General features: G+C 38.7%; 1 protein-coding gene across 4 annotated transcripts in view; it reads right to left on the bottom strand.

Moving 5' to 3' along the window:
* Positions 1-13,038, bottom strand: part of rad18 (RAD18 E3 ubiquitin protein ligase) — a 51,891-nt gene that overhangs the window by 16,284 nt on the left and 22,569 nt on the right. For 2 of the 4 annotated variants that reach the window (XM_060867968.1, XM_060867970.1), the window contains 3 exons: positions 11,193-11,315; positions 10,656-10,803; positions 2,926-5,157 (listed from right to left, as the gene is read on the bottom strand). In XM_060867968.1, coding sequence (XP_060723951.1) covers positions 5,091-5,157; positions 10,656-10,803; positions 11,193-11,315 — 338 coding nt within the window. In that variant the 3' untranslated portion in view covers positions 2,926-5,090. Of the gene's footprint in view, positions 1-2,925; positions 5,158-10,655; positions 10,804-11,192; positions 11,316-13,038 lie in introns of those variants that run through there. The other 2 variants (XM_060867969.1, XM_060867971.1) reach the window with 1 other exon arrangement.

Here is a 13,038-nt window from a genome sequence, read left to right as displayed (position 1 = left end):
ATGTTGGTGAATTACGTAACCGAGGAGCAGCTAAATGTAAATGATGAAGACATCCACAGGGAGAAAACATCCCCAGTGACCCGAATGATCTGAACAGTTGGAGATTTGCTGTCAAAGAGAAATAAAGTGTTGTCTGTAAGATACATTTGTACATTTACTGTATTTTGGCAGATGCAACTTTTCCAGAGGGAATTACATTTATCTAATTCACACTGGAGGGCTGCATTGGGATTGGGCTCCCAATTGGGCTCCCAAAATTTTCACAAGCTCTCAAGAAAAAATCTGCGGGAGTGGGCGGGAGTGGACACAAACATTGCGGGTGCGGGCGGGAGTGGAACACGCAGCTTGCAGGCGTGGGCGGTCCTGGTCAGAAATTGAGCGGGGAGCGGGTTTATAAAAACAGTCCCGCTCAGGGCTCTAATTCACACATTGGATAAGATCCTTTCTCAGGGCCCAGCAGTGTACGATTCAAACTCACAACCTTCTGATCAGTAGTCCTACGTCTTAAGCACTGAGCTACAGTGTGGTACCGGTAATGGCATAAGCTGAAGGAAAATGATCAAATGTAGGGTTAAGATCAAAGAGAAGAAAAGCCTGAGCATCAGATGCCTCAAGGAGGAATGTGTTAATGACTCATTAATAAATGGAGTTAGATCGGTCTCTGTGCCGAGGAGGGGATGAAACCCATACTAGAAATGTTGGGTTTACAAAAAAGATTATTTTTTTGCATGCACGTGGGAGGCATTGCACTCTTTCCAACAGTTTAGCGAAAACAGGTGGTTTTGAGATAAGCGACAGTTCTTCAGATCAGAGGGATCTAAATCAGATTTCTTAAGAATCGGTGTGTGACTGCAGCCATTTTCAAATGTAGTGATGCATTGACATTAGACGAGCATTCTTTAAACAGAACAAAGGATTAGAGGCAGGGTCAAACCTTAAAGCAGCTTTAAGTCTTCATGGGATGAATTCCACAAGATGTTCTGGTCCACATTGACATGCTCGCATCACACAATTCCTGCAGATTTTTCAGGTGCACTTTCATGCTGTGAATCTCCTGTTCTACCACATCCCAAAAGGTGTTCTACTGGTCTCAGGTCTGGTGACTGGGAAGGTGACCTGAAGTACACAGTAATCAGGTTGCTGACACAAGGCAGGTTGGGGCCATATTATATTTATATTTAGGTTCATCAGACCAGGCTACAAGTTTTAGTGAGCCTGAGCCCACATTTGTCTTATATGAGTTACTGTAGCATTTTCTATGAGCATGAACAATTATCTGATGATCTCTCATCAATAAGGTATTTCTAACAGCAGACCAACTGCTCATGGGAGTTTTTTTTCCTTTATTGCACCATGCAACTCTAGTGACTGTTGTGCCTGAAAATCCCTGGAGATCAGTAGTTCTAGAAATACTCAAAGCAGCCCATCTGGCACCAACAATCATAGAGATCACATTTTTTCACCTCATTCTAATGGTTGCTGGCATTATTACCTGTATCTGCATGAGTGTATTCACTGCAGTGCTACCACACGATTGGCTGATTAGATAATTGCATGAAATAGTAGGTGTACTCAGTCCACAGTGAATAGAAATAATCGTTGCTTTTTAATTTGTCTGACAATTCCTGCAACAAATTTGGTTAATTTGTCTTGTGAAACTGGGAGACTAGTCAGGATGCAGCAATGTGTGGTTCAACACAGTATTAAGCAAAGACTGTGAATACTTATGTACGTGTCATTTTTTTTTTTTTTTTACTTTTAATACATTTTCAAAGATTTCAATCAAACTTCTGTCTTTGAGGGGTGATGTTTGTAGAATCCATTTTGGAATAAGGCTGTAACATAACAAAATGTGAAAAAAAGTGAAGCTCTGTGAATATATTCCGACAAAAGCAGGAACTCCACCTAGATATCAGATAAAGCTGTGAGCAGATGCAGGTGTAAATAGTCATCATTAGTTTACCATGTTTCTATAAGGAGCAGCATATCCATTAAATTGTGGGAGATTATGTCAATGTGGCCTTTTCAATTATGGATAATTCAGCAGAGTGACACAGACACTGTGCAAGATCTTCTCACAGTTGGATGAGCTCCCAGCTCATCTACAGTTGTTCTATGGAGCTCAAATTAAAAACGTCCCAATTATTCGAGCAGACAGAAGGGACTGCAGTGTGTCCCTTCTCTTTTCCAATTCCAATCTCCTTACAAGAACCTGAAATTGGAGTCATGAATGGAGGGACTGAGGGTTCAAACTGCAAATTTGCAACAAGGTACACTTGAACATCATGGCATGAACTTTGCACACGCATTTTAACACAGGTCAAATGTTTATCTAAAGGCAGAGGAGTGCCCAAAGACTTGAGTTGCAAGACACCTCACCTTTAATACTGCTATAACACAGTGCGCCATCGCACCTGTAATTTCTAGCCAGTGCTACACCAGACGCACACATAAAAGAAAACTGACGGGAGAAAGACAAAACACTGTCAAACTTAGCTTCAAAGAGTAGACGCTCAACCATCATCCATGCTAAAAGGATGTGCTTCACGTCAGGGAGCAGCCTGGCAGTAACTTGTGAAGTGGCCTCAGAAAATAATGACAGTCAGAAGAACACAATATATACAGGTTAAAGTGTATCACGAGTCTCTCAGTTAAATGTAGGTCAGACACAGACAGGAAAGATTTGTGCTTAAGTACAATGGATGGAAAGTGACAGTAGTGTCTTATTAGGCTTCCGGATAATGGGATCGTGCTCCTCTCAATGAGCAATCCAAGTTCAACAGAATCCACAATGGGATTTCTTGGGAATACTGAATAAGTGCAGAAAGAGACTCAAACTTCCGATGCTTCCCGAAACAAAAAAAGGTAACTAATAAGATCTTCATAAACAAATTCATTCAAATTAGCATTATGATACAGTCACTGTTTCATTTCATTTTATTACTTTTATTGCTTCTTCAACATCTGAAAAAACATATAAAACCTTACAGCCCTTAAGATAGACAAATTGGTGCAAAGCAAAGGATAAACTAGACCTCATGTTGATTATTAATTAATAGACAGTGCATTCATCGACGGTGGCCGTGCGAACCGTGATGGTATACAATCATACGTCACAAAAATGGAAGCATAATTTCAACACGTATGCTCACTGCCGCTACAACAAATACAAAGCAGCATAATCTGAGCAAATATGAATTAATTATGTCCTACAACTTAAACTAGACTAAACACTATATTTAAAGTATCCTGTATAAGTGGAAAAACTGTACACTTAAGCATTAATAAAAAGTTAAGCCGGTTATAAAAAAAGAAGAATACTTTTCAGCAAATCACTGTAATTGGACAAATCCAGCAGCATTAATCCTGCTTAAATCCAAAGTGATTAATTTCAGTGGCTAACAAGTGTGATTAAGTGCAGGGTACAGATAAATAGATAAACATCATGCTTATTGTACCTCCAAAGCTTGTTTTGTGGTCATAAACAAATCATAGGATGTAAATCATTTAAATGCAATTAGACCACAAAAACACAGCATTAAATAAACCCTCAGTTGGTTTGGTATTATTTTGTGAATGCACTTTAACATGATTAAAGTACCTAGTTAGATGGTGTAGGAAGGACTTTTGTAACAAAATAAAGACTGTGGGAGTTGAGATGCCAGTAATGTTCTGATGGAAAGGTGGATAGGTGCAACGTTGGGGAATGAGAATAAAATGCAGAGCAGGAAAACTGTCAAATCCAGAACTGACCAATGCCTTATGAATGTGTGGGTATGTCTGCTAAAGGTTTCAATTCTAACACATGACATTAAAAAAAAAAAAGAAGTGCTAAAACAGACTCGTATAGAAACATATTATTAAAAGAATACCGTATTTTCCGGACTATAAGGCGCACCTAAGAGCCTTAAATTTTCTCAAAAATCGGCCGTGCGCCTAATAATCCGGTGCGCCTTATGTGTGCACTGAGTTCCAAAAATCTGTAAAAATGTTGTGCGACTTTGGTTTCCCGCTGACCATTTCCCGCTGACACAGGGACGTAATACATACACTACGTACGCTGGCAGCGATAAACCAATCAGAGAACATTACGTAATACGTACAGTATGTACGCTTACCTCCGCCACGCCTCCGGTAGGTATACTACCGGTATGTTGCAAAACAACATTTGTTTCTTCCTAACCATTATGCGCACCACACTCCAGTCCAGTAGGTGGCGGTAAATGCACCTTAAGTTGGTTTGCCATCCACCAATAAAAACCAGAAGAAGAAAAATAAGACAACATTTGTTTGACTAAGGAACCCCGAAATGGCACCAGTGGCACCAGTGACGAGAGATGCTTACGAGGCACAATTCAAACTACAGGCTATCAGTTACACGGTTGTAAATGGGAATAGAGCAGCTGCAAAAGATTTCAACATCAACGAATCTATGGTTCGGAAGTGGAGGAAGTAAGAGAATGAACCGTGCCAAATTAAGAAGACACAGTAGATGAGGACTTTGATGGATTTGTGGGAGAAGATTAATTAAAAATAATGTGTGTGTATTGTTATATAGTAGAATAAAGTTGAACTAAACTCACTGTTTTTCTTCTGTTACCTTTTTTGTAGACCGTATGTTTTAGCATGAGCCTTATAATACGTGCGCCTTATGTATGGGTTAAGTACAGAAATAGACCCCGTAATTGAGACTGCGCCTTATAATTCGGTGCGCTTTATAGTGCGGAAATACGGTACATAAGCGTCAGTGAGCTCACGTCTAAAGAAGATGCTAATGGTGGCAATGGGCAACAACTCTATGCTATGACTATTACTATTCACAGTAGGAACATAAGTGTATGTGTGTATAGATATATAGAGTGTGTGTGTGTGTGTATGGACGGATAGATGGATGGGGGGAGGGGGGACTGGAATATATACCTTTTCATTCGATTGTTACTGAATAAACTACAGCATAATCTCCTGCCTCAGGCTCCAAGCAACAGTCTTTGAAAGCACAGATTTCCCAAGACTTTGCTCCTCATATTGCACTTCTGGTGACATACAGCATGTTTTCAATTCATCCACAGCCCTGGCAAAAACACTTCAGATCAGCACCAAGATGAAGAGATCATATTTTCTTTTTTTTCGGTAGCATTCTCACTGGCTCTGTGCGTTCTGTAAAAAAAAAAAAAGAAAAAAAAAAGAAATGCCTTTAAAAAACATTTTCAGTAATATTAAAAGAAAGGTGCCAAGTGTGTGGCACACAAAAGGTTTTTTATTCATTCTACGTTTTATCATTCTACTTCTGGCAAACAGTGCAGCAGTAAAACTACACAAATCCAAAACCCAAATTAAGTATCCAAACATCTCACAGAACTCAAATGTGAATGGTGTTGAATAATGCCAAACTGATCAGAACTACAATTCCACTTATCTACTGAAATGAAAATCCAACCTTAACTAGATTCTTTAGATGTGCAGCTGAAACACACATTTAATTGGAGATATTGGGGAACTTAAAGATGAGCATGAAGCCTGCTTTTAATGTGATTAGTGGGGGAAAAAACAACTAATAAATACTGGATATTTGCAAAGAGCAGAATTAAACATTATGACATTATTCTAGCTGGCATGAGGGCGAAGGTTACGCAAGCTCTACTCAATGTCTCGAGGTAGACAAAGCAATTTAGTAATTACCTGACTACTGATTACTTGGACCCTGCAGACCCAACTAACTGTGTGGTGGCCTTCATAAACCCTTTACCATCACAACTAGATTTAATTCTGAACACTTCCCTTAAGTTATCTTTCTCTTCTGCATATTTTAGAGAGAATCAGAGCTGAGAGTAATTATCACAACAGTGTAAATTAAGAAAACTGCAGATTCTATTTTAATTCCACTGAAACATGCCCGGTCCACCTCTACATTTATCATTACAGACCCCTCTCACCCCGGCCACAACCTGTTTGCACTTCTCCCTTCACTCTCATCTCTGCTGACTAGAACATCTAAACTGCCCCCCCCCCATATTTGGCTTAAACAGCGAATACAGTGATTATTACGTGTGTTCTGTAATTCATTCTCCATCTATAATTACTGCATCTTCTCAAGTACTATGTAAATCCTTACTATTTAAAGGTTTACTGTTTTTATGCCAGATATGTACAGTATGTAGGTATATATACTGTATATGTGTGTGTGTGTGTGTGTGTGTGTTCTGACAGTTACAACCTGTTCTCCTGGAAAAACAAGAGTACTACCTGGGATACACCAACACCTCAGGAATACTTATGAACAACGCAATTGATCAATATTTTCTGTGTACTTCCACGGAACATCATTCCAGAGACTAATTATAAGGCAGTGGTGGCCTGGTCTACCTCTACATGTACTACCTACTCTCATGGAAAAACAACAGTACTGCCTACCCTGATAGAACGATGGCAAATGAGCCCTCGCTTTGATTTTCAGCATCATTCTCTGTCTCAGAGAGTCACCCGTGTCATTTACACACAAGTCTCATCTTTCTCTTCAAATAACTAATATCTAGCTCACACACATCTAGCTGACTAGATTTCTTTTAATGAAAGGTTTTATTCTGTCACGTGTAGCCGGTATCAGGTTACAAACTTAATGAACTAATTAACTTTACCTTGTATCATTATAACAGGTAAATCCAGAGTCAGAAAAGTACACTTGGCTGGCAAGGTTACAGATAGCTTTAGATAGAGAGGCTCAGATAAACTGGCTCCTTATCAGACTGCTGATAACAAGGTCATCAGTTGAAATTCCAGCACTGTCACTGTGGCTCCTTGAGCAAGGCCCTTAACACTCAGTTGTTCAGCTGTTTAAAACGGATACAATGCAAACTGCTCTGGCTAAGAGCATCCGCAGAAATGCTGTATGTAAATGTATTTAGACTTGGTCAAATATATTTTGTCCCTGCATATTATTGTCAAAACTTTTTTTTTCTTTGGTGAAAAAAATGCATGAAGGTTACACATCATCCTAAAACAGGGACAATCCATCTCAGCTTCACATCTTTGATTGATTATGTAAAAAATTCCCCAAAGCAAATATGCAGATAAACAGATCAATAATTTCCACAGCAAGAGGAACTGCGCCTCAGGTTTACTTTCATCAACAGTGCTGAAGGACACACATCCCTGCCTGTGCTGAGTACAGCATCGGAAGCAACCGTTACAGCAATCAACTATTCATCATAACAATGTCAGTGCTGCCATATGACCTACAAATATAGCACAATCTGTAATATCACCTATATGTCAAGGACTCTAATAAACTAAAAGTAAAAACGGGAATCCCTGGGAAGAGGAGTCACATATTGAGAATTAATATCAGCTGGGAGATAATTGAGACATTTACAAAAAAATGGTATGAGCAATGAAACCGGGACTATTATAAGCCATTTACTTTGTCAGTTAAGAAAAATGAAAGGGCAAACGTGCTAATCCATTTAATACAAGGTATTTAACAGCACTATCAACATAGCTTATTAGACACTCTCTAATAGAATATAATGTCTAGTTTGTGTGGCCATTTGGTAAGCATTACTGAACATTTAAAGCTTTCCATAAAACAAATGACTTGATTATTTTGGGATACCCCAACACCTAAGGAACACTGGACTTAGCAAATGATTACTATTTTCTGTGTACTTAAAGCCAGCCAAGAGACTAATTATAGGGCAATGGTGGCTCAGGAAATTAAGGCTCTGGGTTTTTGATCAGGAGACTGGGGTTCAAGCCCCAGCACTGCAAAGCTGCCAAAGTTGGGCTCTTGAATAAGGCGCTTAACGCTCTCTGCCCCAGGGGTACAGTATCATGGCTGACTTTGTGCTGACCGTGCTGTGATTTTATATATATATAAAGACTCCTGTTCTATTCTATTTACCTATTATGGTATGGCTGTAGTTTTATAAACACTGGAGTCCAGCAGTCTGTAATCATTATTGAAAAAAAGTATTTAATGCAATTTGTTTTATTATATTATCAGCAATTACAGAAGTGAAAAACAGACTCTCAAAAATCTTAACAGGAATCTCTTAATATCTTCATATTAGTCACATCCACCTTTGCATTAATGACAGCATGCACATGAGCAGACATGTACTCCACAAGCTTGTGTAGATCCTGATAATCCGTGTCAGATCAAATCAGTCAGTGTGTCGCTTGAACACATGTTTTAATAGAGGGGAAAGGCCTTGGGCTCGCAGGGTGGCACAACATTACACATTCGTACACATTCGCTGTATCGTCTGAGGAGTGCAGATTAAAACCCAACGATGCCACAAATCCTGATACCGATATGTTGATTTCAGGACACGGCAGACGTTTTCAATGAGAAATGAATTGTTACTCAGCAGGCTGTACGCTAGTCTAAAAGAGTGTGTGAGAAAGTGACTTACAGTTGAGGAAACATGTGACACACCTCTCTCCGCCGGCTTGAGATTAGAAATAAATAAATAAAATAAATCTTATCAGCAAGACAACTGACAGAGCACAGAATTCTAGGGAACATAATTAATCAGATTGCTCTCATACCTGAACGAGTTCTCCACCATGCAACTCAAAAGCTGTTAAAATTCACTGCAGGCAGAAAAAACAGGAGCTAAAGCACTGCAGGCTTTAAAAAAAAAAAAGACCAGAAAACTGAAAAAGACCATGCCATGAATACGGAGTACACAGCACAATAGCAGCTCAGTCTACATTTTGCAAAAATGTTTCTAAACTGTTACATTATCTCTGACTGAGACAACTTGTCAATTAGCTGAGGAAGCTTGTAGATACTTGTACCTGTCGTGAAAGTGCATACCAACAGTGGTGATCCAATCAGTTATATGCAAGCTACAGATTACACACACACACTCCTGATTAAAAGGCATTAAGGGATATTTTAAGACTTCTGTGCAGCTCTGCATACTGATTCTTAAAAGAAATGATAGCTTATAAAAATGGGGTACTGACTATGTTCCTTAATCATGATGTTATAAAGGGACACAGGGTCATGATACATGCCAACAAATTTTGCCTCCAACCTGACTCTTTGGTTAAATAAATAAATCCAACAATAAACACACACAGGCAAAATAAATAAATAGCCCAAAGTCCTATGGTCAGATTTACAGTCAGAAGAAACTAGTGACTGAACCTCTGTTAAATATCCTGTAAATATACAGACAGAAGCTGGTCCTTGTCAGCTTGAATTCCAGTACCAGCAACTTATGCCAACTTAAACCCCAGCGATTTAGCCAGGTCATCTCCGGATGTGTCTCACACCACATCACTCCAAATAACCGTAATCAAGCCTCTGTATTCTGTGCTGCTTTATTCCCTGTTCAGACAAAATCTTACAACCTCCTTCAGACTGTGGCGTGCTAGTCAGGTGGTATGGGATCCATAGGACTACAGAGGCAGCCAAAAATCTAAATTACATGGAAGGCTCATAGCAGCTTAACCAAACACTGAATCACTAAGTGTAAATACATATATACCAGTGCAGGAAAAAAAAAACCTTCCACCATCCTAAACCATGTAGGGAAATGTCTTCTGGTCTGATGAGAGGGTTTGGCCATAAATCCTGAATTCTAACACATGTTTGGAATAAAAACACCACAAATCATCCAAAGCACAGCATACCTACTGTGAATCATGGTGGTGGCAACAAACACTGGGGCAATGCTTCTCTTCAGATGTAGTAGGTGCTTTAGTCAAGAGAGAAGGGATGATGACTTGCTTCAAGTCTCCCATCAGAAAGCTGATGAGGAATATCATCCAATATAATCACTCAAAGCACACCTATACAGTAGGTGAGATTTTCCCAGATCCTAATCTAACTTAGAACTAAAATGACCTATAGAGATGCTATTAAAAAACCCCAGAAGAGAGCTATGCCCATGAGATATTCTGGCAAAGAGCATCAACCTTCTGCAAGGAAAAGAAGGAGAAAGTGTTCAATGTGCCCACGATAGTGTTCACATCACAATACACCATGATTATCATATGTTCATTTCAAATACTGATAGGTAAGTATTTCATGGTGGATTTTTCCTTTAAGGGCTTCAGAATAGAAAACAGAGGCAGATGTACAAAAACAAACCATCAATCATCTGGACCTGGGTTTAAACAACGCAGATATTGCTCCTGGCTGAAGACCAAGACGACAAAAGCAAACAAAATTAAATTAAATAAATAAGCAAAGGACACAAAGCAGTCTCTGTTAAAGGCTTGGATAGAGATTACCTGTGTGCTGATCAGCCCCATGAGCTCCTGCTATAAGGAACAATTATATGAATTAAAGATGTAAAGATGCTTTAAGCCTAAATAATAAATTACATAAGTCAGATCGTCTTGATTTAATTTTCAAAACTAATAAATGGTTCCTCCAACTTTATAGCCCGTAGTCTAGATTTCTCTAGGGAGCAAATACAGTCTCATTTTATTTAAATCAAATACTTTATATATCCGCTGCACCTCAGAGACAGAGACAAATGTGGCAAAGAACCAAATCATTTTTTAAATGAATTTTAAAAGAGGAATTCAGCATTTAGCACATTTTCTTGCAGTATTGTGGAACATAAATCTCGCTGTACGACTGCACTTTAGTGTGCCGGGCTACACTCTGTGCCATAAAGACGGAAATGTGAAATTACCTGCTGACAGACACTTCACTCAGAGTGGGGCTCTGTGACCTTGACCCAACGTCTATAACAGGAGTCGTCTCATTGCTGGTAATTGCTGGTAAATCCAGTGTTGAAGAAACTGGGGACAGGGGTGTGTTTTGGACTACTGTGTCATCAGCTGGAATACCAAGGTCAAGCAGTTAAAATATAGAATAATAATAATAATAATAATAGTTTTTGACTGGAACTTCTTAACTACAGAATAAAAACAGATTTTTTTTTAGAACTACTCTGTTTCTGAAGCAGACATGTTCTCTAGATTTGGTTAACTTCACATACATACATGCGTGTGTACGTTTTATAGTAAAAACAATTTCATAAAGAATCGAAAGCCAATTCCCTCTAACCATTTAAACAAGTTTATTTGACAAGGAACAACCTAGTAGGCCAATGGAACAGAATGGTATTAGCCATAATCCACTTTTACTTCTTATGCACTCCTTCACTACAGTTCACTTGTTTTGGAGATAGAAGGCTTGTCTTTGACAGAACAAATGCAGTCCTTACCACTGCAACACGATGCCTCCACTGATTTTTCTTCTTCCTGCTTCATTTTTGTTCTCCTGGAATTTTCCAAACGACCTCTGACCTGAGCAATCAATCGGGAAAACTCCCCGTTGTGCTGTTTCCCTGAGAAAGACAGTGATAGAGATTAGCGAGGTAAATATGGTTGTCTGTTTGATAAATATCAACAGGAATAAAGAATGAAGAGGTTTTACATAATGTCAGAACAGAACTACTGGATACTGCTCTAAAGGTTCTAAACATAAGTTAACAATAATCGAGCACATAAAAAAACGCACAAATCAGTGGGAAAATAAAGTCCATGTGTGTTATGGTCCAAAGATCATACAGATAAAGCAACTTGATGAGTTGAAGGTTGAAAATGGGAACAGATCTTGACTGGCAATCACGATGAAAGTGATCTTGTACGTGTGAGTGTCATGTGACAGAGTAATACTCTGCATATGGAATTACTGGCAAAGTGTTAGAAAAAGCAAAAGTTAAAACTGATACCAGAGTAAAATGATCTAAACTATGATGATATTCACAAGAACTGAAGCTAAGTTCGATTACTTAAAAAGTATCCATGTATGTCCGGACAATTAGTCGAAAATGCCTTCCATGGAATATGGCTGTAAAAGTTATCAAAATGAAAATGCAAATAAAATCAAAAATGAAATTCCGAGGCTCATTTACATTTTCAGATGTGGCGCAATTCTTGCAATACTGTACATGACATAATACAGGTTACACTAGAAAGCAGTACCTCTGATCTGATTGGTTAAATAAGGCAACAAATGTCAGAAGAAGAATGAAATGCACCACTGCAGTGTTTTTCTCCACATCGGTTGTCCTTAAACAATAATTAAAATATTATTATATTGTTATCACAAGTTTCCCATATTGTCTTCGGTTATTCTCGGTGTTACTGCTTATCAGTGCTCCAGCTTCACCACACACACTCTGAAGCATCTCTCCTTAAAAATACCCTTGAATCCCCAAATGTTCCAGCTGAGGAAACCTTGCAATTACAGATCATCTCAGCTTCTGTCTTTCTCCTCATCAAGCCAAAATGGGGAAATGCCATGAAAGGAGCTGTCATACACAGAAGGATCTTCTGCCTGGCTGAAGCTGGAAAGTTTTTAGAATTGTGCACAAATGTCACATTGCCTACACTGAGGAAAGGCCACATCTCAGCACCTGATGTACATGGCGTCCCACTTTTCCTGTGCAAAGCTTAGGCATTGCCTTATTACAAGTTTTTATTAATCATACAGGAATTGTTAGACTGTAATATACTGAGATTGTTTGCTTTTAATATTGAAAAAGCTGAGATGTTGAATTCTTGAATCTGACTGGTCAGGAGGTGTGCGTTCATTTTCTCTAACAGCATGGATAACAGCTGTAGCTGAAATGAACTGTTCACACCATAGATATTATGTGCTGGTTTATAAAATGTCATCACATTTTTAGTAACAACTCACTCAAAGGCACGTGTATAGAGCACACATGAAAAAAAAAACTTTGTCTTGTTAATTAAAACAATGTTGTAAAACGTCACAGAAGTCACGTCAGGCGGTTTGTACATTTTCCACCACAGGAGAGTTTTAAAGCTAAAAGAGTTTGTGTTAGTCTTTTTCCTAGACATTCCATACGATTAACAGTAAGTGGTTAAAAAGCAAAGACTTACATTTATTAATAAGTTAGAAATTGCACTTGTGAGCAAATTGCAGTGGTGTAAAAGCAATAAAACCTTTAGGATGTGTTGTTCCAGGAAAACTATCCAGTTTGGAGATTCTTGCACGTCAACTCACACCACATTATAGTGCTTTCTTTCCTATAACTACGT

Source organism: Tachysurus vachellii, chromosome 4, assembly GCF_030014155.1.
Source record: "Tachysurus vachellii isolate PV-2020 chromosome 4, HZAU_Pvac_v1, whole genome shotgun sequence".
Taxonomy (NCBI): Eukaryota; Metazoa; Chordata; class Actinopteri; order Siluriformes; family Bagridae; genus Tachysurus; species Tachysurus vachellii.
Note: the sequence above shows the minus strand (reverse complement) of the source record. Positions and strands in the feature narration are given on the sequence as shown.